Source organism: Lingula anatina, chromosome 8, assembly GCF_051362555.1.
Source record: "Lingula anatina isolate TDL-2025a chromosome 8, LinAna3.0, whole genome shotgun sequence".
Taxonomy (NCBI): domain Eukaryota; kingdom Metazoa; phylum Brachiopoda; class Lingulata; order Lingulida; family Lingulidae; genus Lingula; species Lingula anatina.
In genome coordinates, this window is record NC_141774.1 from 1,247,994 (window position 1) to 1,273,153 (window position 25,160).

General features: G+C 38.1%; 1 protein-coding gene across 2 annotated transcripts; it reads right to left on the reverse strand.

Annotated features, from left to right (window-relative positions):
* Positions 1 to 12: 12 nt before the first annotated feature.
* On the reverse strand, positions 13 to 24,331 carry LOC106159294 (uncharacterized). Of its 2 annotated transcripts, none has more exons than XM_087019317.1 (30): positions 24,082 to 24,331; positions 21,519 to 21,685; positions 16,944 to 17,202; positions 16,497 to 16,672; positions 16,059 to 16,126; positions 15,237 to 15,430; positions 14,475 to 14,686; positions 13,496 to 13,652; positions 12,968 to 13,075; positions 12,516 to 12,623; positions 11,642 to 11,878; positions 11,132 to 11,281; positions 10,829 to 10,871; positions 10,150 to 10,382; positions 9,769 to 9,909; positions 9,197 to 9,315; positions 8,527 to 8,677; positions 7,768 to 7,899; positions 7,281 to 7,388; positions 6,567 to 6,812; positions 5,771 to 5,908; positions 4,910 to 5,173; positions 4,366 to 4,518; positions 3,644 to 3,747; positions 3,060 to 3,207; positions 2,796 to 2,924; positions 2,318 to 2,428; positions 1,514 to 1,639; positions 758 to 880; positions 13 to 645 (listed from the first exon to the last, which is right to left on the reverse strand). In XM_087019317.1, the coding sequence occupies exons 2-30, from the start codon at positions 21,567 to 21,569 to the stop codon at positions 554 to 556; spliced, it is 4,281 nt and encodes a 1,426-aa protein (XP_086875443.1). In that variant the 5' UTR covers positions 21,570 to 21,685; positions 24,082 to 24,331; the 3' UTR covers positions 13 to 553. The 2 variants fall into 2 exon arrangements, with proteins under 2 accessions (XP_086875443.1, XP_086875444.1); XM_087019318.1 differs by lacking the exon at positions 24,082 to 24,331 and adding an exon at positions 22,422 to 22,598.
* Positions 24,332 to 25,160: the final 829 nt, after the last annotated feature.

Here is a 25,160-nt window from a genome sequence, read left to right on the forward strand (position 1 = left end):
GCATTGCAAAGAAAATATATAATTGTTTCTATTTAACATCAAGATATACGTCAACTGTTTATATACAAATAATACAATATCGCACTAAATGTTGTTGTGCAGCACTTATTTCTAAAGAGGTATTTCATAGGAATAATACAGACGCCGTAATTTGGGCAATTTACCGTCATGAGTAGGAATATTCATACGTCACATTTAGAAGATATTCTTTATTTACAAATTACAAATTAATTTATTTAGATATTGGGAACTGTTATGAAGAGAGATTGTTTGTTTTTATTTTCATTTTTTTACGTAGACGTCATGCGTTAAAAGCTTTACAACCTATCTTGTTGTCATGCCAACAGATATTTCACGTGTCCTTCAAATTATTCTGTCGTATCTGTATCAGTGAATTCAGTTTCATTTCTGGATAAAATGTTTCTTGCTTGAAACTTTAGCCAACAATGGTAAACTTATTGTGTTTTTGCGCCAGGAACATCAAGTAATTCATCATGTGACATAAATGCCATCCTTGGTTGACCAAATTATTTGACTGGCTATGTCAGCACTGTCACTTATGGTTTATCTTGGAATATTTGGCATCTATTCTTCTGATTGGCTTATGGGTGGTTGGGACTGCGCGTCGCCGCCTGCGTTTTTGGCCTGAAAAGAAAGAAAAAATTCTCATTAAAAATATAATGGCATTTTCAAAATTATCCATCAAAATATTGAAATACGTTATCGTGAATAACATTTCAATAAATGTAAAACTTACAAGTTTGTTCGTCAGATCCGTCAGTGCAGTCCGCGACGCCATCACAAACCCAGTCGCTGTATACGCATGCGCCGGTGCTGTACACGTTTTCTCCGCTTCTACACAGGAAGTCGCATTCTGTGGCTAATAAGAGAGGAAAAGAAAACCCATGACATGTATGCTTGACGCAGTGTTTTTTATTCAAAAAGCCAATGTTAGGCATAGTTCAGGGGCGGATCCAGAGATATTTTCTGACAGTCTTCCATTATATTTGTTGATCCATCCTCCATTTTTTGACCGTCTTCCGACAGAAAAAATTAGATACCCGTCAATGTAAACTTGAAAATCTGACCGTGTTCTGGAAGACCCAGAAGACGGCCTAAATCCGCCCCTGTAGTTACTAATATAATTTTTTGTCAATGCAGAAAATATTTTCCTTGATTTAAACGTTTGGTCAAGTTTTAATCAAGTTTGTTTATATCTCATCTTTGCTACGTTTACCTCCCTCCTCCCAACTCTTTCCTCCTCCCTCTCTTCATTCCATCTTCTCTCTTTTCTCTTTCTCTCTCTTCAATATTAACTGCTGTGCTATCAACACGCGCGCGCGTTCTCTCCCTCTCTTTCTCTCTCTCTCTCTATCTGCATCTCACTCCCTTTCTCACTGTGCGTGTGCGTCTGCATTTCTCTCTCTATATGTGTGTGTCTGCATCTCTCTCTCTCTCTCTCTCTCTCTCTCTCTCTCTTTTTTTTTTCTCTCAAGCACATCCCACTACTCACTGCAGCCTGCCTCGTCCGAGCCATCACGGCAGTCCGGGGTATTGGGAGCGTCACACGCCCAGGCCAGGGGGATACACTGCTGTCCGTCCTGGCAGGCGAACTGGCCCTCAATACACGTGAACCCCTCTGGAGAGGAGAACATATCAGGTTGAGAGAAATGATAGGCGTAAACCTTATCGATATTGAATGTTACACCTGGGATTTTAAACATCGTAAGAACTTATAACAGAGAGTTTAAGGGTGCATTCCGAGAGATATAGATCGATCCAGATATTTAGATTTAGATCGACCTAACTCCCTGGGGGTTCAGGCTAAATTGCAGTCAGCCGAGCGCGCACCATAGTTAATTACTCCCTTACACTGTTACAGCTTTTAGTAGGCGGGACAGACGCTTCAGCCGGCTAAGCTGACAGTAATCTAGTGAGACTCCCAACAGGGATAGATCGATCTAAAATTTGTGGGAATGGGGTCTAAGACCCTCCAGCAAATGAACAATTTAAGGTCAGCCAAACTGGTGCGATACAGGGAACTGTACTGCTCAATGTGAAAAGGGGTGAAAAGAATAGTTGTTATAGTTGAAGGAAATTGACATCTTAGGGCACTATCGGTCTACGTAGAACGATTCTGCTCTGCAGGAACCGTCGCTGAATGCAATCAGGTTACCTGATTGCTAGTAATTATACAAGTACATTTTAAACAGTAGAAGGCGTGTTAATCTGTGTAACTGGTTGCATTCAGCGAGATGTGCATATGAAGATATAAATATACAGCACTGTCACAGAGAAAAGAAAGACAAGAACTCACCGCAGTTCCTCTCATCAGCGACATTGTTGCAGTCAATGCTGCTGTCACACCTGTCCACCAAGCTGACACATTGGCCGTCTCCGCAGTTAAACTGATCTTCACGACACTGAGCTGGAACAGTGACAACATCGCGACATAACGGTGACGGCGTACAGCGAGAGGTAGGACTTTATTTAGCACATAACATTATTCTCTACCTGAAGATATGACTATTTTTCTGTACACATCAAAGCATAATCCATAAAAAACTACCTAGTTCAAAATAGGAAGTAAAAGCTTATGAATATGTAGGGGGCGGAATCTCTTGGTACATATTCGAGTAATAAATACAGAAAGAAATTGCTGTATAATAACAATAAGTTAGTTAATACATAAATTCATGTAAATACGTGGAACTACGATTTCAGTTGGTAACTATCCCTGATCTAAGTAATCAGTGCAGTAAAAAATAACAATATATGTAAGTTAATAAACGTACTTAGGTTGTGTGTCTGTGACGGTGGCGGTACACACACCGCGCTGTCCGTGGAGTCTGGGAACATGGAACAGTCGATGTCCCACCGGAAGTCGGCAAACCCTAGCTGCTGCTGACACCCAGCGGTCGTGGCTGAAGTTAGTTGATGGAATTTTAGCAAGTTTGAAATAGGCAAATCTATTCTCTATATCTACGCTGTCTTAATTTTTTTTTCAAACTTATTAACATTTTCTTCAAAAATAGACCCTACATTCCTTGGACGCTCACCTTCACACAGACTGCGACATGGAGGGCGCCTCTGTTCATCGACACAAGATGGCGCCAGTGCAGCGCAGCCAAATGTCATCAAGGAGTCGTGGCATCTGTAGATAGAATGAACCGCTGACAACACACTGACGTAATACTCCGCCTCCGCCTGCAAAACACGAGCATTATTACTTTAAAGGATTATAAAGAGAACAAAATGCGTAGATAAATGTTATGACAATCAATGAAAATACCGAGTAATTTAGAGGCACATATCTGAACTGGCCATCAGTAATTAATGTAAGAACTTGAGTTTATCTATGAATGCTTTAACTGTAACCAAACCTGAGAAGATTTTTTTAAAGAATTAAAAACTTTCATTTTCAAAAAGTTTAATGACTGATTTGACTGACTTTTATATCTTAAAATTGTACTATATATTTTAATTGCAAACCTGTATTATTTGACTTAATTCATCTTATTCATTTTACCAATGTCAAATCTAGTGAACATTTTATATGGATTTTAGACCATTGATAAAACTTTATCATAATTATTAACATAGGTTTGGAGAATATGTACGTCAAGTGTCAGTTATGGCCTACCTGTGTCTGTTGATCCAGGTAATTTGGGAACGCTGTGATGTTGTAACCCATGTCCTTACAGGCCTCTATAGTTAGGGGTTCACATCGAGGCTGCTCTGGGGTCCCTGGAATAATAATAATAATAATGATAATAAAGGATTTGTGATGTGAGGGAGATGAATTTATTAAAATAACGTTATTTTGAACATATTTAGTTAGATAAAGAAAGAAAGATGTTTGTGGATATTACATTGTAATTAAATGACGAGAAAGAACAATTTTAATCTGCCGCACCCAACAAACAGCAACTTGGAGATATCGTTATTGTTATTCTGCACTGCACTGTTTGTCGCAAGACTTGGAGTGGAATATCTAATTAAAACCCCATGTTTCCAATTACTGTTAATACTAACTTCAACATCGTGATACAGGCATCGCAATGGTGTTTGCCAAAATACAGTTATTTATATCAATTTAAGGAGGCGGCTTCAAGGTCACCTGCCTTGTTAACTATGTACGTACAAGGCATTTTTGAACAAATATAAGCTTCACTGGACTAAGTCACACTGGTTTGCGATAACTTCACCATCTCTGTCATTTCTCACGCACTCCCTCAGAAGATTTTCTTTCAAAACTATGGCTAATGAGTGAATTTTAACAGCAGTTCATCTAAAAATTTTTAGTCAACTCAATCGGTGCATTTAATGTGTAATCAGTGTAACACATGGGGGACCACAACATACCTGGGAAGACAGTCGGTGTCTCAGTGGTTGGCGGAATCATATCCCCGTACAGGCAGTCCAGTCCTCTGCCGTACACTGGGAGTGCCTCACAGTCCAGTTGCTTGCCGAACTCTGGAAGAGCTCTGAAGATGGCGGGGCAATTGCTCTTGAAATCTGAAAGAAAAATGAAAAATGTATATTGAAGTTATCAGTCCGATTTTAAATACTGCAAACATATCGATATAATTTAGCAAGCAACGGAATTCCAAAAAAAATTCATCAATAGGTTACTCTCTATCTCAAAGAAGCAATGCCAGTAGACAAAATTCAGTTATATGCATCACTAAATAAATAAATAAATAAAGAAAGAAAGAAAGAAAGAAAGAAAGAAAAATGAAAGAGTAAATTTATAAATGAAGATATGGCGAGTGACAATCAGGCAGATCCAATGATATGCGAAGTAACTGAGAGGGAATCAGAACGTGCAGTGAGATATTTTAAAATATTTAAAAAAATACTGTAACTGTAAAGTGCTGAAAATTTAAAAGTAACAGCGTCCGCCTACCTTCGCATACATGTTTGCAAAGCGGCACTGGGAAATTGTTACTGTCACACTTGGGTAGCATAGTCACGCAGGACGCAAACAGCGACCCCTGGTAGCACGTGGAGTTCACGTGACTCATGAATGACGGCCAGTCAGCATTCTCCATCAGTTCTCGTTGCTTGTCTGTCGTCACGGACGTTGTTTTGTACGGAATGACATCGGAGCACTCCGGGATTATTATGTTGTTTGTGCAGTTAGGGGCGGCAACCACAGTTTCTTTTTCGGCTAAAATACAATACAGAAATATACCAAGACAAGAAAACAAACAACTTCAAAAAGTGTGACTTCGAGAGACTTCTGGTGGTCAAACGGTTCGATGCATTTAACACAAATCATTTATCATTATCATTTGTCTTTAAAAGAAAGTTATATAACAAAAATGTTAACTTTACTATGCATTGCAAATGAACAAAGACGCTTAAGCGTCTGTCCCGCCTACGGAAAGCTGTAAGGGGGTAATTAACTATGGTGCGGGCTCGGCTGACTGCAATTTAGCGTAAACCCCCAGGGAGTTAGGTCGATCTAAATCTTAATCTCTGGATCGATCTAAACCTCTGGGAATACACCCACAGACTAGGTAGTCCACTATTCTGAAAAGGGCCTATGTGAACTCAGCTACCCATATTCGGGGGACTTCCCTACCGCCAAAAGTGTAAACAATCGACACAAAATATTGTCTTAAATTTTATTCATCCCGGCGCCCTAAAATAATAGTAAATTGTCTAAGTCTGTTGTTTTTTCGATGTGTTCCCACCCCCATACACAAAACCCTGGAACCGCCTGTACCCACTTTAAACTGTAGTTACTAATGATGATACTTACGACAGTTAATTTCGTCCGTGCCGTCTGCGCAGTGTTTGGTGTCGTCACACACGAGTTTCCTGGGAATGCAAGGGCTGCTGGGATACGCAATGCCCAGACCTCCCAGGAGGCACTTGAAATGATCCACTGGACACGTGACTGGAAAATACGAAATGGGAGATCAAAATGTCGAACGAAACATGCTAAACTAAATGTAGATAAATAATACATTATCACAGGTCTTTGTCTATTGTCGCAAAAAAAGACCCACTTTTAAATAGGGTGTTCATGAACAAAGTGACATAACAGGGTCTGACACCGACACCATTGGCACTTTCAAGAAGACAAAAAATCACCAAAATGTTAAGCAAAACAGTCATGTGCATGATTTTTCATTAACATTATGGTACACGCAACTGATCCGCTAGTGGGGTGTCTCTGTCTGACAAATTAATAATATTTGTATTTATTAAAAAGTTGGATTTTACAATAAAAGCAAATAGACGTGAGATGCACAATCTTAAAATATACTTGTAAGTGTTAAAATGATTCGATACTTATTAAAAGTTCATAAAAATGTACTAAATGACGACACTTTTAGAAAGTTTAGTTAATAAATATACATGTAATCATATATTTCACATCTGAACAGATATCTAAGTTACTCTGTCGTTGTTCATGAAGTTTTGCAAAGGCCCGACTACACATTGTCGCAGAGAGAAAATCGAAGAGCAGGAAAGACTGCAGCGAAATAATTCAAGAATGCGTTAGTTGAGAACGGTTCTACCACAGAATTGCGTTCTTCGTTGGAACTTACCGTTGTGTGGAACGCAGCCAAGTTCGTCCGACCTATCACCGCAGTCGTTGTATTTGTCGCACGTCCAATCCTTGTTAATACACTTCCCATTCATACAGCGGAACTGGTAAGAGTTACAGGTGTCATTGCAGTTCTGCTCGTCGCTTCTGTCAGGACAGTCGGCCTCGAGATCACACTGGAATATGATTGGGCGACAGCTCACTCCATCTGCGCATGCGAACTGGCCCTCGACACACTGGAAGTTTTCTGAAAACATCATTCATATTCGTACATGAAAATTATCAAACACAAGCCGAAAATCTTTCATACCTTTGGCTTACAGCCAACCTGGATGTAGGCCTTCGTAAGACTAAATATGAGATGTTGTTCCCACGAACCCGTGCATACTCCCGATGACACCAGTAGGTCTATCAATCCTTATACTTTCAGTTTTTAAATTAAAATTCCTGTAATGGTCTGGAACGAGATCCGGAGGATAAAAACGCACTTTCGGGCTTACGTACAATCGAGCGTAATAACATGATCCCGGACTTTTTTCACTTAAGTATGGTCGTGGACGGTTACAGTGTTTTTTTTTTTTTGCCTCAAGTCATTCATTTTTCTGTGATGTCAGTCACATGTCAATCACTAGTGTTATGGCAAACTCCATCTGCACGTTTTGTCAGTTAAAACGATCTACATACATCTGTCTATACGAACAATATTCCTACTTACCGCAGTTTTCCTCGTCTTTGTCCCCCAGACAGTTGGGGAAGCCGTCACACCGATGGTGCATGGGAATACACTCCGTGGCACTGCACTGGAACTTCTCTGGGGGGCAAACTTCAACACAAACACAACAGACATAATAAGGCGGGGACCATTAGTATTTACATGATAATGACATCTATTAAGTTTGATAAAGCGTCTATTTATACCAACGGCTAATCTATTTTTCCTGATAATTTCTGATTGTTTTCTACGTTGTTTATAGACAATTTACGTATCTAAATAAACAAATAAATAAATATAAAGGAATTTAATTATAAATAAACAAACGGATTATCATGAAGTAAATTATTTTCTTCATTTCTTTTAAATTCATCCTTCAATATATTTATGTTCACGGCGATTAGTCACTTACTCCCAATCGCCCCCAACCATCCCCTTCCCTACCCCCACCCCCACTCGTATTACCCCCACCCCAAGGACATTCACTCACCTGCATCTTCTCCCGGCACCTGATAGTGAGTGAAACAGATCTCAGAGTCGTTACTGTGAGGAAAGGTATTGCAATCAAACGGCAGCTGGACGTTCAGATAACTCAGGTAATACTGGCAGGAAGAGATAGCGTCTGGATAAGAGAAAAGACAAGTCATTTATGCACCCTGCGTTAAACCTGATTTTCATGCACTTCTGCAATTAATTCTAACCCATTCTTTCAATGTACGTAAGTGACTTACTCTAATGCTTACCATTAATTAATTTAATATGAATGAATATATTGTAATTTACTTAATTTGGATCCTATTTTGATAAAGTGCTCATACTGTAAACATAACCTTTCACTTGGGTTTTAAAATCTGCTTAAAACCCAAAAGGTTGTTATCATTATTATTATCATTATTATTATTATTATTATTATTACTATTATTACTAAAGCATGAAACCATGTAATCAAGTCGCACGACAGTAGTAAATAAATCAATGTTAATTAAGGGATTAACCATCAATGTGTTTAAAACAGTTTCGGTGACATTTCCTTGTTGTTTTCTCAAAATATACCAATGGTAAAATATACCAAAATACTGAGAATCAATTTTTATCGGTTAAGACTATTAGCATTTAGAGGTACAAAGTCTCAAATTCAGGAAATAAAGATTAAATATTGCTTTCTCGGAGAAAAGCGCGGTTTACACAAGGAAAATCCGTTAAATATGAATTTTTTGGGGAGAATCGTACACCTAAAGTTTCTGCTCACCTGCGCACATCTGCCTACACGGCGGTACACGTGCACCTGTTGTATTACACTGCGGAGTCAGCACAGCGCACGCAAATTCCTTGAAGTGACTGTAACACTTAAAGTTGGCAGCAATTTGGGAGAACAGGTTCAGCGTCTCTGTGGCCTGCGTCTGGAAATAAACATTACGTTTAAATCGTGATAATAAATGAATAATGTACTGAAGGTTCATTTATTTATTAATATAATTAGAATGTCAGGTTCTTTTGATAAATCTTTTGATAAATCTCTCTCTCTCTCTCTCTCTCTCTCTCTCTCTCGCTCCAGTTCTTGTCTCCCTTTCGTATATAACTGCCGTTCAAACAAGCTGCCTTCAACACTGTGTGTGAACAGCAGCGTGTAGGCCTACAAAAAATAAGTCAAAAGTCTATCCCATGAGACACGCAGCGGTCAACTGTCAGCCCAGTTCATATGGACTGAAAGTGAATAGGCTACGATCATGTGGACTCTTTTCCCCCCTCCCCCCCCAGACAAACATTACACCCCCGCCTCACCTGGCTCCAGTGTCCCACATAATCCCTGCCTCCCACCTCAGACAAACATTACACCCCGCCTCACCTGGCTCCAGTGTCCCACATAATCCCTGCCCCCCCCCCCCACCCCCCATACAAACATTATACCCCCGCCTCACCTGGCTCCAGTGTCCCATATAGTTGGGGAAGGCAGCGGTGTCGTAGCCCATGTCCTTGCAGTAGTCCAAGGTGATCTGTTCACACGTGACCATCTGAGACGTGGGCGTGGCCGACGGAGCTACAGAGACATTGACGGGGGTCAGACTGCTATCAATTGCCATGCTCAACTCGAAATATCTTTTCATTTATGTCAGATGAATCATCTGTAATGTTGTTTTAGCGGTGTCTCCATTCCTATTCTTTTAATTACTTTTCAATTAAATTGTGCACTACTGCATTTAAAGATCGTAGGTCTACATTCCCACAAAAACTAAAAAAGGGCACATTTGTAGGAAGAAGTAAATTTACAAAGCACAGTGTTGCAAAAAAAGTCTTCTATTCTATTCTGCGACAGTGGAAATTATGTTCTATTAAATTGCAAACAAAATTCTAATAAAAATAAACATAAGGAACCAGCAAATATCAAATGCATGAAGTCGAAAGCCAACAATGTTTTAACAGTTAAAAGTTTAAAACGAACATCGAATTCAAGCAAAATGGTTTTATGTAAACTGTCGTTAAAAGCACGCACCTGTCGGCGGTAGTGACGGGGCGACCTCTGGTTGTACACAGGTGGGGTTGTTCTGGTCCAAGACAGGCCACGAATCACACGCCATCGTCTGCGACACCTGGGGGAAGCGGGTCAGGAAAGTCGAGCAGTTCGCCTTGAAATCTGAATTTGGACCAATCAACGTGAATACACTCAATGCATATTGCATATCTTTTTGCAATGTACATATGCAAAATACTTTAATATCAAATTTGTAATTTTTTTTATATGTGGTTCACTAATAAACAAATCATGGACAAAGCCGATGACAACATATCTTGATTCACACAACCCAAAAATAATAATCAATCAAATAATAATAATAATAATAATAATAATAATAATAACTGGCTGTGTCTCTACCTTGACATATATGGCGGCAAGGGAACACGGTAGGCATGGCGGGTGTACACATCGGCACCATGGTGCTACAGAGGAAGAACAGGCCGTGTTCACTGCACTGTTCAGCCAGGGCCTTCATCTCCGTCCAACTACTGGCTACTACCAGATACTCCTGCAGGGAGGCCGCGGCCGCTGTGGCGTTGTACGGTAATATGGCGGCACACTCTGGGATTGTCAACGGGTTGCATTGGATTCTGGAACACAACATATGTGTCTTTACAGGAGTTTGTAGCTGAATATGTACCAGTTTATTCTTGTGTTTCACAGGGAATTACATGGCAATGTAGAGGCGGAACGAGAGACGCTCTGTCCCATGCATGTCTGATTTCTTATAATTGTCCAAAGACGGTTCAGTTTAAAAGAAGAGTCACGTTTCGTGTTTTTCGTGTGTACATCTTAACTTGATCGTGGCAAAATGCTACCATGTGCAATGTTACTCAACGTATTGTACAAAACCTAATTCCTTTCGGGGCATTGCTTCCATGATGGTACGACCAATATCTGGCCGTTAGTGAGAGAAAATATCTCTAAGTAATTCGAATATGGTCGTTTTTTTTCAAGAAAATAAGGCCTAATTCTCCTCTGAACAAGTCGTACATGAGCAAAATCTATAGACATATATTCAGAAGGCTCCACCTACCCGGGAAGCTGTGAGCCGCCCCCTGCTGTGCCGCCTCTTCCTGCTGTAAAAAGATATCGAATTTTATGTTATTATGTTATTCATGAAGAAAATGTGTAATGATATTAATGTTTGGAAGTGTGTGTGTTTGGGTGAGAGAGAGAAAGAGAGAGAGAATGAATATACTGTAAAAAAGAAATTTTACGTAAAGTAAATTTATCCTATCTAAAATTTGTGACACATTTGCTTTGAACACTTTTCTGAAAAGATAAAAAAGTCACATGTCATGATAGTTTAATCTTCTTACAGTATATTGTACATTACCACAAAAGGTAGCGTCCTCGTCAGAGCCGTCACTACAGTCAACAGAGCCGTCGCACAGCCACGCCTCCTGTATACACGACTCTCTCGCTGGGAGGCGCCACCTGCTGAACCCACCCTTGCTACATGGGACCTGATGACCGCTACACTGGCCTAAAATGATGGAGGTATTATTTCAATGTGTTTGTGTATAATTGAAATGAGACCGTATATACCTACATTGTACTTAACTTTCAGAACAGGAAATGTATCGTTCGGTCTAAAATGTCAAGGTATTGGCTTTGTTTGAAAAACGTGATTTTGGCTATTGAAACCCATATATATTCCACTTTGTTGAACATTTCATTATTGTGTGTCAATTTTTTGTAATACTCAGTTGTAAATCAGTGAGTTGGTCCTGCTGGGATTTATTCTAACGCGAATCAGTTGAAATTTTTTATCTTTATTTTAGAAGAGTAACCATTAATATTATCAAAGATATAACACAGACATTCGTTTAGAAACCGTTCTTACTTTGTTCTGTACAATTGTACTCGTCCGAGAAGTCGCCGCAGTCGTTCTCGCCGTCACAGGCCCACGCCTTGTTCCTACACAGGCCGTTATCACACCGCACCTGTGTCGGGTTACACGTGTCACACGAAATCTCGTCACTGGCGTCGCCACAATCGTCACTCCCATCACACTCCCAAACCAAAGGCAGGCAGTTGCCATTGCTGCACTCAAATTGCCCCTCGATGCATTCGTAGTTGGCTAAAAAACACGTTATCAACTCTTTGATTATTGTGTAGTTAAGTTTATGGGCATTTAACCTTTAAAGGATTTAATGCACACCCAGGCTGCTCATTAATGCGGGCACCAACAAAACTAACAAGTTATCACCGCCTTCAAGTGCCCATTGAACCAATACCAGTCTTCTAATATCGCATTTGAAGCTTCACAGATGATATGGAATAAGACGTAAAGCATCTAGCATCATTTCTACACGGACGCGAAAACGAGGCTATCTTCAATAACCACTATTACCCCAGCGCCCTCTTTAGGACAAACGGCTCCGCGTATAGCCCCATTGAACATTTTAATGTGGATCGCAATGTCCTTGTTAAGGGTAATATTTTTATTTGATTGGAATAGATAATATAAGTGTGAATACATGTTTGGGTGAGATATCTAAATTTGGCTAATTGATGGTATTTTGTCCTAGCAAACCTGTCATCAGCTGGTGTTATAAATTCAAAGTGACAATAATTTCTTTCAACAACTGCATTTGCTCTTCCCGATCTCAGTGCATCATATTGGATATGCTAAATATCAAAATACAATTAATTCTTAATCTGGCTGTTATATTAAGAAACTATTATTGTCATCTCCAGGCTATAACTCCACTTACTGCATTGGCTTTCGTCCTGAAAATTACTGCAATCGTTGAAATTGTCACATTTGTCGATCAGGTCGTAGCATTCACCGTTCCCACAATGCAGTTGACCTGGGCTGCAAGCTTCATTGAGAAATAACAGAGTACATCATCACTACTATTAGTAGAAGTATTATTAATTATTTCCATCAAACGAGCAAACAACAAAAAGTACTTAGCGTGTGATTATATATTAGAAAACAATTATACAAAGCGTTTAAAAATTAGAACACAAATTAAGACACGGGCAACTGAGGATTTTTTCTAGGGTCGCGATATTATTTTTCAGAATTGTCAATGAATCGGTTTTCAACATGCAGCACAACTTGAGGACGGCGTTACAGCTAAGCCATAACTTATTGTGCATCTCTGCCCGAACACGACAGTGTCTTGGGAAATTTTAATTTGAGATAAGAGTAAATACTTACTTGGCGGCACGCAGACTGAGGGGTCGGTTCCTCCTGGTAGCTGGTCACACGTGACCGGAAGTTGAATGTTAAATCTTTGTAACTCTGCAGCGCAATCTGTGGTAACCTCTGGATTGGAGAAAATTTACGAAATGAAATTGAATATATTTTACCAGATGGTTATCATAAGTAAAGTCTACATCCATTTCTGGACGCAATACTACATGTCTGTTCGATGAGAACATTTTAACACAATTTAACATATCTACATTTTATTATTTTGAATATATTAAAAAATCTTCTGACAAATATTTTAACTACGGTCAAAAATCCACAAAAAGGAAAACACGTTCCAAAACAAAGAAAAAAAGTAGATTTTCAGTGGTTCGTTCTTTGCATATTAAAACTTCTTCACATATGAAAAAAGGACGTATATCTCAGATAGATAAATCCTGCAAATATCTCAGGCTTACTGGATTTCGAATCCCCCACCAGAATATGGAGGTCTTATTTTAAATACGAAACTGAAATGGGCAGGTAATTTCGTACCTTCACAGAGCTGTCTACAGGGCGGGATTCTCTTGACGACATCAGCGCCACCACACTTAGGAGCCAGTAAGGCGCATGCGTATAATCTGGCATCCGGTGAGCAAGTTATGTTCATCCGTTTGATATCTTGCACGAGAAGTGACGCGGACATTTCAGACTGAAATCGGGATTAAGACCATTAAACACTCGACATTAAAGGGATAATATTTTTTCTTTTTAGACATTGAAATGAATTTTTCTGGAGTAAAACAACAATTTTCCCATACTTACCAATGGTTAACGAATCCAATTCTACATTCAAATTTAGTCCCTGTTTTTTTTTTTTTTTTTTTTCTAAAAAGTTTGTTTTCTTTTGTTATAATCTCTTAAGTGATTATTACAGAGTATAGCCATCTATGGAGGTCACGATACAAGCTCAGATATCTGAATAATAGCTATAATTGTCGTTTTGTAGTAAAACAGAATATATTATAATTCTATGAGTTGTTTATAATGTATTTGTTGTGAAATATAGATCTCATACGAAGAGTTATTATCCCTTTACACACAAAGCGAGTTCATAATATGTATATTTGCACGTGTACGCAGTAATATGATGCATTTTGACAGAAAAAGGGAAATATCGATGAAACCTTGAAACCTGCAATTTTTCAATTAAAATGTGCTCCTCCTGATATGACATTAATAATCGTTATTTAATATTTAATTATATATTTAAACTATACACATAAAAATATGTATAAAGCTATGACTACACATACGTAATTTGGCGTAAACTGTTGTGTGATTTACAGTACACTCATTCAAGTTTAGAATAATTTAGGCGGCTTTTACTCGTACCATCAAAGGTACGTATTTAAGCTATAAACTGACACTATAATAGTATAAGTGATTGCTTTCACTTTATATCCTGAACCAATCATTTCACACTTTTTTGTTCACAGAATGATAAAATGTTACATAGTATAAACAACTGTACCTGTCGAGTGTTTCCAGCGAAATTAGGGAAGGTAGTGTAGCCATACAGGCCATAGCATAGTGGTTCCGCTATGTTCTCACACTGATAACCGGCTGTCGTCTGTACTGGCGGGTTAGTTGTAGTGCTGGCAGTGCTTGGAGGAACAGTGGCCGGGGCTGATGGTCTCTGGACTGAGGTATCATGGGTTACTGAACCAGGAGCCGACGTTATCCCTTGAAAAATTAATAAAACTGGTGTAAACTCATAAGAACAGCTTCAAGGAGTTTCAAACAAGCATCGACGACGTATTACAGACGGCGGTGAGTTACATCAACCATATAGCCCCATGGTAACTTTTACTGATATCCCTGACCTTTGAATTCAATACTTTATGATCTGCTACAAGTCTCTACATATGTGAAGGGCTTATAATAGTTTGTTTGATTAATTATGTTTTCAGCTGCAATGTGCAGTATAATGTGTCAAAATGCCACTGCATAGGCAGATCCATGGGATGTCCTTTTTGTTAAAATAATACAGCGGATTCAGCCGCCCCTCCCTTAAAGTGTGTAAGTGTGTAAGTGGGGAGGGGGGGTTGATTGAATAACCCCTTATCTTTGAAATTGTGTAGTAATGTTTTATGCCTGGCTGCCTTATGTTATTGCCAAAGTTTTGAAGGTATCCCACGCCTCATAATAATAATAATAATAATAATAATAATAATAATAATATTTTTGGTGTTACCACATTTTTATAAAAGGCTATGGTGCCCTCCCAACTTACCTTCTTGAAGCTTTAAACTATCCGTATCAATTTCGAAGACGCCAAAGCTGGTTTTCCCGTCTGTCGTTGTGACGGCTTCTTCTAGAACTTTGAACACGTCACCAATAGATTTCCCGTTACCGCCACCAGGTGTCTCTGATGTCGATATGTCCTTGTGGAATATTAATGTGAAGTCAATCGTCACACTACCCTCACTGAAATGTAAATAAAACGTTATTTTTGTCTATCAAAAGTTTGTCATTATGTACAAGTATGCTGTCGCTGTTAAAAAGAAAAAAAAAACTGTTTGATTCTTCATTTTTGTACTAGTCTCTGTTTCATAAATATGCACGTATTCGCACCTTGGTATCTATAACGAAGTCAAATTAAAACCATTTTAGAGAGGATGGCAGAATTTAAATTGAAAAAAAAATTAAAAATAAAGTTCAGTTCCTCTATATCACATTACGTATATGCGTCTCAGTTCAGTTTATAATGGACGCCTGGTTATTTTGGGTAACGATATAGACTGGGTGTTGACGCTTTCGCCTCCCTGGGGAGGATACAGTGTCTGAAAACTGAGTCTTCATTTATTTATTTTTTTCTCATTTTTTTTTTTTTTTGACGAAAGAAACTACCGTGTGGGTTTAGTAAAACAATATTATGTACGGAGCAACTTCTTGCCAAGGCGATTTATAATCCGCTAATTAATCCGGATCACAACTACTTTTTGTTGAATTTCCCTGTCCTGGAAAAGACTGCTGATTTCGGTTAAGAATTAAACAAACAATGCAAATAGTCTGAAGGCTAAAACAAACAAATTGAAACATTACATATACATACCTGAAACCATTAACTACCGATCTGTCGAATGACGTCACGAACTCACTGTTTTTCATGACGTTATCAATCTAGAATGTGACGTGTTAAGACATGACGAATTTGTTCAGTGGTGGGGGGGGGGGGCAGTTTGATTAATTATGTTTGTAAAGGTAATGCACTGCCACTGTGAATTTCAGCTAACATGTAACAAATTAATCGATGTGATATTACTTGCTTTATGATACATTTTTCATATAAAATTCATTCTTTAGATATAGAAATGCGTCTGCACTTTAAGGTTTACACTTAAGAAGATTTGACGTTGTCTTAACCTAAATGGCAGTATTCACGATAACATTAGACTTAAGGAATTCAGCTGATAAAAATGTTCCAAGGAGATGACGTAAAGCTGTTGATGTCTACGTCTTAAACGTGCAAGACACTTGTTTTTTTTTTTACCTCTGTCTCGAAAACACCGGAATAAGCTCTATACCGCTGCGAGTCAGTATCTTCTAAGTCACTGCTATACGTCCCGTACTCGCCTCCAACAACCTTCATACTTCCCGCAACTTCTCGCGTAGTACGAGACTGGGTTGAAGCCGATTTCGAGGCTTCGTCCTTTTTGCCTCCCCCAGCTGAATTTACCAAATAGAAATAATCTTAAAAATACGTAGAATCATTATTTTCTTCAACTTGCATTTATATTGATTACTTACTGGTACTGAGGTAGAGTTCAGATAAAGACCACAAATAGATTTTAAAACAAGATTACAGATAATTACTTAATTCAAGATTGGGTTGTTATTACTGAATAATTCTATTTCTATTTTTATTTCTCTCTCTCTCTCTTTTGCGAGACACCTGCAGGGTAGTTTAGAAATGGGATGATATGTACTGGATACTCACATGACATGAAGGCAATAACCCCTATGATAGCAACGACGACAAGTACCCCAACGACCAAAATGGCGACCAGCATCAATTTTCGTTTTCTTGGCTGTGCGTCTGATTTCGCTGATTTTCCGTAGGCAGCTTTGAAACTCTCTCCCCTTTCGACAAATATAGGACTAGGCAAGGAAGTTTCCGTGACCTCGTTACTTTTCTCAAGGTCATTCGAATCGGTGTCTTCCGCCAGTTCAAAGCCGGGGTTGTCATAATGCTGGATCTGGAAGTTGACAAAAAAAGGACTTTATTTGTGAAACTTACATGTAAAGGTATTTTTCGCTGGATGTTTTTCGCCAAAATGAATTATTTTTGGGGGAGAAAGAACACTTTTCTGGGCCTAAAAGTTGTTAAAAACAGACCCACGTCATGTGACTTGGGACTGGATTCGCACTCGAGAAAACCTCCATAACAATGATAAACAAGCATGCTTTGAAAAGGGAAATTTATATGTATGATTTATTTATTTATTTATCTATATTACCACCTTTTAAAGATGAATGAAAAAAATAGTAAGGATGGGATTGGATAAAATGAAATGAATAAAAATTACACTATGTATGTAGAAGACTGTTAAAAAGATTTTACAAGTAGTTCCACAAGCATGTACCTGTATTCCTTAGATTTCTGAGAATTACATCAAGACTTTTAAGTTAAAACTCTAAAGAAACATTTACAATAATACAAACTGAAACAAAGAATGGAATCACAAAATTTCCATCACTCGACAAAGGTTGAAATAATAAATGTTGCATCACTACATATATTCTAAACCTGTATCGTCACCCTGTAAGTATCCAATAATTAGGGCTAAAAGAAGACAATATTTCCCGGGTTTCTCACCTCAAAAGACAGAAGTCCTGTTGCTTGTCATATTATGATTTCAAAGTACAGTAAAAACAAAACAAGGCAAAAAATGTGAGAATCATTTCATTTATTTATTACCTTGGTCTCTTGAGTACCATCAGTCTAGTACTGGTACAAATGTTACAACGACTATAGTTACAACAACTATAGGGTTATTACAAAGAATAATTATAATAGTAATAATCGCAATCATAATCATCATAACAATAATAATAGTACCTGTAGTAAATTAAATACATGAGTACTTAAATAAATAAACTACTTAAATAAATCAAATTAAATCAAATTGAATCAAATGAGATCAAATTGGATCAAATTAGATTAGATCTCATGCCGAAGCCTTCCTGCTTGGCTAAGATATCGTGCCAGGTTACATAATACTTTCTTACTGGAAGAATTCAGCAGGAGAACCAATTTGAACACCGAGGGTCTATTACAGTAGAAAGGTTTGATGAACCTTTTTCTTAAATCTAAATATCTAGAGCAACCCAGTATAAAGTGGAATTCGTGCTCCACATCATTGCAGTAGGTACATTTTCTTTGTGTAATAGGGATTTTACTGTATCTGCCCGTTTCAATAGCAAGTTTATGGGATGATAATCTTATTTTACTAATCATTTTCTTAAACTGGAGCGGGATTGGTTTTGTAAGATAAGAATAATCAATATTTAACAACATAAGTAAAATATGTAAATGTGAACAATTCACAAACTCTGTACAGCCATTTTTCAAAGGACTACTCTTGAAGACGTAAGCTTTGTTCGTTATTCAATCAAACACCGCTTAAGTTGTTAGTAGGCTTGTTTAAAGTGTCACGGCTGAAACAAAGCGTTCACGTCGAGGGCTTGGGCTTTAATGTGCTTTAATGTAATAAAATCGATTAAGATGCTAACGGCCGCACAAACTTTTCTAGGAAAATGCTTTAAATTATTAAAATTAAGAAAATAATGAAAAAAAGTTCCTTTTTGTTAAGATTACTAGTTTGCAAAAGAAATAAATAATAATAGGTAAAATCTAAGGGCTACTTTTCCGTAATTTGAGCCATTATTACTTCACTGCGAGCGTTCAGGATGCAGCGCCGCTTTACGTTAAACACCTCTTAAGTTAATTGTAGGTGACAATAACAATGGCTTTAAGAGGATGTCCGGAAATCAATGTCAATAAATGGTGCAATTATGTCCTTTTCGACTTTAAATTCACCTGCAAGCGCTCAGGTAAGTGCTGAGTAAGAAGAGTGGTTTCTTGCAGAAAGGGCGGATGTTGGCGGTCTATAAAGCGTAGTGTACCTGGTTTTCCATCTTTAAGGACACAACTGTGAGGGTTAGGTAATTACTTTACCTAAAACGCAGACTTAAATGACGTATCACCGTATGCATTGATCTAAAATAATACACAAAATACTGCATGGAATGAGATTTCACACTTACGCATATGTCAGAGATTGTTAAATAGTTGTGTAGCAAAAAAGAAAGAAAAAGCAGAAAACTTGTGTCCTCAGTAAGAGAGATATTCAATTTTCAGTGTGAAAGTTACTTTCTAAACTGTCCAAATTTCAAAAAGTTATGATGAAAGTTAATGAAAAAAATGGAATTCTTTAATTCCCTCAACTCGGTCAGAATATAGGTTACGCTTAAAAAAGACTAAAATACGGAAATAACTATGAATAAATATGAGAAAAAGGACAAACCACTACTGAGTCAATTTCAAACTTGAATTTTACCGTTATATATAAATACAGGAAGGTATACAATGTTAGTACAGACAGACCGGCTATAGAAAGCCTGACATATCTGTAAAAATTTGAAGGCTGGATTTTCTGTTACCCGGACCCTTAGTTTCGTTACACCAGTTAAACAGAATAAAAAGAGAAATTTTATAATAACACGGGTCGTCAAATAAATGAACTGTTTCATTGGAATAAACTGTGGGAAAATTTAAGACAACTGGCAAAATTTATTGCCACAGAAGATAAAGATAGACGACAACAATGTTTGTACATGATTTTAGAATGTTTTATAAGCCCGAAGGGCTGGGTGTTTTTCTAAGCACGAATTGTTAAACACATAATAAACGAATGAATGCAATATTTTGAAAATTCATTTTTCTAAAAGTGACCTTTAGGAACATGAATCCATTCCACATGAATTTTTACCTTCCTGATGTTAATATAGTTTTTAAGCGTGATTCAAGGCTACCTTATTATACTTATTATAATTTCCGTCTCTTTTTAAACCCCCCCCCCCCCCCCTCCACAAGCACGCATGCAGGCATATTTTGTTATGAAATGCACATTGTTACATGTTGTCCGCGGGCGACAAATTCTCGAAATTAAGGTATCTTGAAGTGGGGCGTTCCTTAATGCACCGTATTACTCACTTCCCGGCTTGACTTAAGCTCTACACTGCCAGAAGCGGTGACAATATATATATACATACAGTATACAACAATAATTGTCAAAATCGGATAAAGCTTTGAATCGCCGGTCCCTAACTTCTCCGTTTACTGTTTATAAATATCACATTTTGACACTAGACCAAACATTTATCAACTTAAAACTAAATTTTTCTGTTAATTAAGGGCATATTGAAAACATCCATATAAACCGTATGATATATAAATCAATTCTTTACAAGTTAAAAGACTACTTCATTCAACAGGGTCATCTTTTATCTGTTGTTATTTATTTAGTGCATTCTACGTATTATCAGTTATCTCAGTCAAATATTACGTGAAATATCTTAAGAATGACAAAGTCTTATGAGTAATTTCACACCTAGCAGACAGGTTAAATTAAGGCGACAGTGGCCAGTGTCAAGTACATTCATTGACTAGGTATCTGACCGCACTATTGTCAATACACAATACCCCAGTTACAGACACACACTGACTAACTGATAGGGTGCTTGATATTGTAATGAATAAATGGAGTGGGTAGGTGCAGATACAGTAATAACTAGGATAGATTTCGTGGTGGGGATTTTCAAGGACTTGACAATAAGTTCATTTTTCAAAGTCTTTCCACTTCATTTTATGTTATACTGGAAAGTGGTGACAACCAGCTACAGCTAACAATCTTTTCCCTGCTTTTTGATAATAAAAATATGAGTAAATTTACAACATAAACGACAAGAATCGTATTATAAATGTTTCCAGGCTTTAAATATGTCTAAAGGCAACATGACTGGGAGTAGCAGAGGGCAACAAAGTACATAATACAAATATACCAGTGAATACAAAACAATGACAACAGGACGAAAAACGATAGCCGTACGTGATATGGGCACATGTTATACATCACGGCAGAGATTGAGAATCATCCCTCGTCTTTTCTTCCAACTTATGGCAGATACTATAAATATAAAGACCCCCACCCCACACTCTTTTTTTCCACTTTCGCCTTTTTTTCTATCACAAAATGTCAAATGATAAAAATATGACAAAATGACATACACCGGGAGAACTATGTCCGTAAATTACACAAGAAATATGATCTCAACAGCTGAAGAGAGAAAGAGTTCGCTTTAACCAAACTACCCAGTAGTACACCGTGAGTATACCAAAACTTAACACCAAGTGCCGCCTCGATGTATTGCAACACTCATACAACGGCCGGCACAGTAAAATATTCGATGACACGGTCAAGTTCGTATACAACATTCTTTGACAACTCACCTCTTTTTTCTCAGCTCCATTTGGCTTGCTATTTCTGTGTCGGGTCTCCATGTTTAGACCAGTAGATCTTCCTTCCTTGTTTTATCAGTTAACAAAGAGCGTATCCCCGTCTTGATGAGACGTTTTACAGTCCCCTCTGTATCTGGCTACCGGGACAGGTTCGGACCCTATATTACAAAAAAGAAAAAAAAGTCACGACATACGGTGGTCAGCGGTGACATTATACTGTCATAACGGCTTTGTGCCCACACCTCCTTTGTGGATAGAATTACTTTGTTGAATGTGTTCAATGGATTTTGAGGTGTCGGACAATCATTGCAATACTGACTAAATAATATGATTCACAGGTAAAATGTAACACACTGCCCGTAGCCAGCAAATTCAAAAGGTGGGTAATCTTTCTGAAAAGTGGACCTTTTACAATGAAACTTATGTGTACCTAGATCAAATTTTCCCCAAAATGGACCTTTCCCGAAAAAAGGAGCGGTTTTTTTCGAACCCCCCGAACCCCCCCTCTCCCTGGCTACGGGCCTGGGGAGCATTTTATTTACATACACACACACATGTAGATATGCTCTTCCTATTTCACTCTTAATTTTAGGCCTAATTATGCAAATGAAAGAAAACTTTTAATATAAAAAAAGTTAATGAAAATAAATACGGAAACTGCAAGGGATGTTTTCTATCGCGTATTACCCTCTTCCTCCGCATGCCCCCCCCTCACCCCCCCCCCCCCCCCCCCCCCGCGGACTACATTTCCTTGTGTCAACCTAAGATACCGTTTATTAGATCTAAGTGTCAACCTCACATTTTCCTATTCCTTGTTCCTCTTTCAAACATCGAGAGTTCTCACAAAAGATGAAAATAAAATGTGATCTTTTTCAACATTTGTATTTATCATACCTGCAGTTGCTTTCCAGCTTATTTTTCTCTCACAATTTCCACTAGCAGTACACCATGCTAACTGATCAACTATTCCACAGCGAAATCCACCCGACGTGCAACCTCTGAGCCACACAAATGATACAAGGCTGACAAAAGGCAAGAATGACGCTTTGTTACGTACAGATTACTAACTTAACGCAGCACGTGTAGCTGTGAAGGTGTGAAGGTATTTTAATTGCAGGTGGCTTGCACATAATAAAAGATTTCCCTACGGGTCTATTAACGGACAAAATCCATTCATATCAGCTTAGAATACCGAGGTGATTAACTGCTGCTCTTCGGGACGATTACTATTACACGAATCAACGAAATCAAGAAGAAAAAAGTATAAGCAACCAAAAGCAAAGTGAACAAAATATCTGTGATAACGGGACAAACGATTATCTCGTAAAGCTTATACAATAAACAAATATGCATTATTATTATTATTATTATTATTATTATTATTATTATTATTATTATTATTTCACCATGACCAGCGGTTACAATCCTTGCTCTTTCTTTCACAACTCCGTATTTCATGGTTATTTCAGGTAATTAGAACTTTACCAACGGGCGGCTGGATGATCTCAGATTAGCCAAATAAAAGTTACTTGGGATTAACGGGTTCTCAGGTAATTAAAGAGATTATGTATACAGAGGTTTATTGGGTCAGTTTTACGATTTATGCGGCATGAACCGTGACTTGTATTGGAGGTTAGGCAAATGTTTTTTTTCACTGGCTTCCCCTGATAAGAGACCGTCTGCTAAGTACAGTTGTATGAAACCGTCTCAGGCTGTTTAAAAATACAACTCCAAAGAATCTGCTAAGTATGAGACCGTCTTAGCCTGGGAATGTACCTCCACAGAGCCTGCTAAGTTTTAAGGATATTTTATTGCTCATAGTATGTAACTGTTGTACTTAGTTATTTTATCAAAATTATTAAACAAGCAATGCCGAGTTCACTATTTTGTTTTTCGTTGACCATCAGATTCGTCTTCCTCTAAGCAAGGGTGAGACACTGCTGTAAATAGCCTCTTTACTTTAAAGTAAATATTTGCATATTAATATTGGTATTGGGTATGTACGAGTAAAAACTGTGTCGTAATGCCCGATGCCAATGTGTGATTTTTTTTCTAGAAAGATTTTACAGAAGAAACTTATTTTTCAAACATTTAGTTGAACTTTTAGATTTATTTGTTATATTCCATTGTGGTCAGAAATAAGTACGTCGTAGTCCATCATAAAGAAAGATATTACTACTGATTTACAGTGTTGTATCAGAGGATCATTAGACTTCAACATCGTGATGGAAGTTGGCCAAATTTCTCCATCTTGTATTCTCTGGTGAAACTGAGAAATGTCCCTACATTTGGTCTTAGGTTGAATGTAACCCCCGCCTGTTCTACTTCCCGAGCCTGGGCCTAAATTATCGAGGCTTCAGTTCCACTCTAGTACTAGTACGAATTTTACCGGACCCTAAACATATCGTTTGATTTTTATATAAGTTATTAAGTTATTACCAGCCAAGAAGGAAAACGTCAGTGAGCTTATGATTTCACCCTTTTGAGGGAGTTGAATGAACACAAACAAGGACAGATTACAAACGAGAAGCAAAGGTTTCTGAATATAACTCACCTTTGTTGCTTACAAAGAATCAAGCGAAATAATCTCCCAGTTTTCTTTATCCTGATTAGTACAGCAAGATTAAAAAAATCACAAAACCCGTTCAAGCGGCGTCTGCCTTCTCCGCGATGGTGAAATTTCAGTCACAAATCTTTTCTTACATTTCGCCAAGTAAAATGTTATCAGCGTGAAGCCGCCTTCTCGCCTCGGGGTGGTATGTCCAAGGCGTTGGTGAGACGCAGTAAATCTCCCCTCTCATCAACAAAGAGTTTTTCCCGAAAATCATGTGATCACCTCTGGTGTTGGGATGACTGGTCCCGTTCCGCTTTGCTGGTTTCCATTCATTGTTTTAGCTTCGTGGTGGTGACGGGAGGCTATGTGATAGGTTTAGTGTGGTTTTCTCTGATGGTTTATCGCGTTTTATTCTTTTAAAATTACAGATGAAAAATATTCGCTTCTGTTGCTGTCACATCATATTCATGTCCACATCTTCAGGCCCCTCTTTGTTCAGACATGCTGGCTGTCTCTATAATAATACACTGCAGGGGCGGATCCAGGATTATTCGAAGGGGGGGGGGGCGGTGAAGCAAAGCCGACCCCCCCCCCCCCTAGCGTGGGGTTCGGGGCCCGCTGGAGGACACCGAAAATTTTTGGTATTTTAGAGAAAGAACGGTGCCATTTGTTCCGGTTAAGAACTATGATTCAGCTAGCCAAATTCTTATTTCAAGAGAGGAATTTTAGTGTGATTTTTTCTCAGAAATCGAATGAGGGGTCCGGACCCCCCTGACACCCGCCCCCCCCCTTAAATCCGACCCCGCATTGTATTCTATTCCTGGATCAGAACACTACCCCCACTATTCTTTTTAGAATACTTTTCTTTAAAAAGGAGAAAACAGACTCATTGGATTTGTAAATAGTTAAACTGAAATATAATCATTGTTTAAATCCTTACTTTTGTGTAAACTATATGGTCAGCAGGATTAGTAAATAAGGATCTCAGCAATTAATATCTATTTTACAATAACTATCCTAATACAAGTTTCTGTATAATTGAGTTCTCAATAAACATGCATTCTCAATAAACATGAGTT

Coding starts and splice junctions, on each gene's coding strand:
- LOC106159294 (XM_087019317.1), bottom strand. CDS start 21,569: ATGGAGACCCGACACAGAAATAGCAAGCCAAATGGAGCTGAGAAAAAA. Junction 15,431..16,058: donor TCGGTAGTTAATGGTTTCAG/GTATGTATATGT, acceptor TTTACATTTCAG/TGAGGGTAGTGTGACGATTG. Junction 5,909..6,566: donor TGGCTGCGTTCCACACAACG/GTAAGTTCCAAC, acceptor CGTATTTTCCAG/TCACGTGTCCAGTGGATCAT.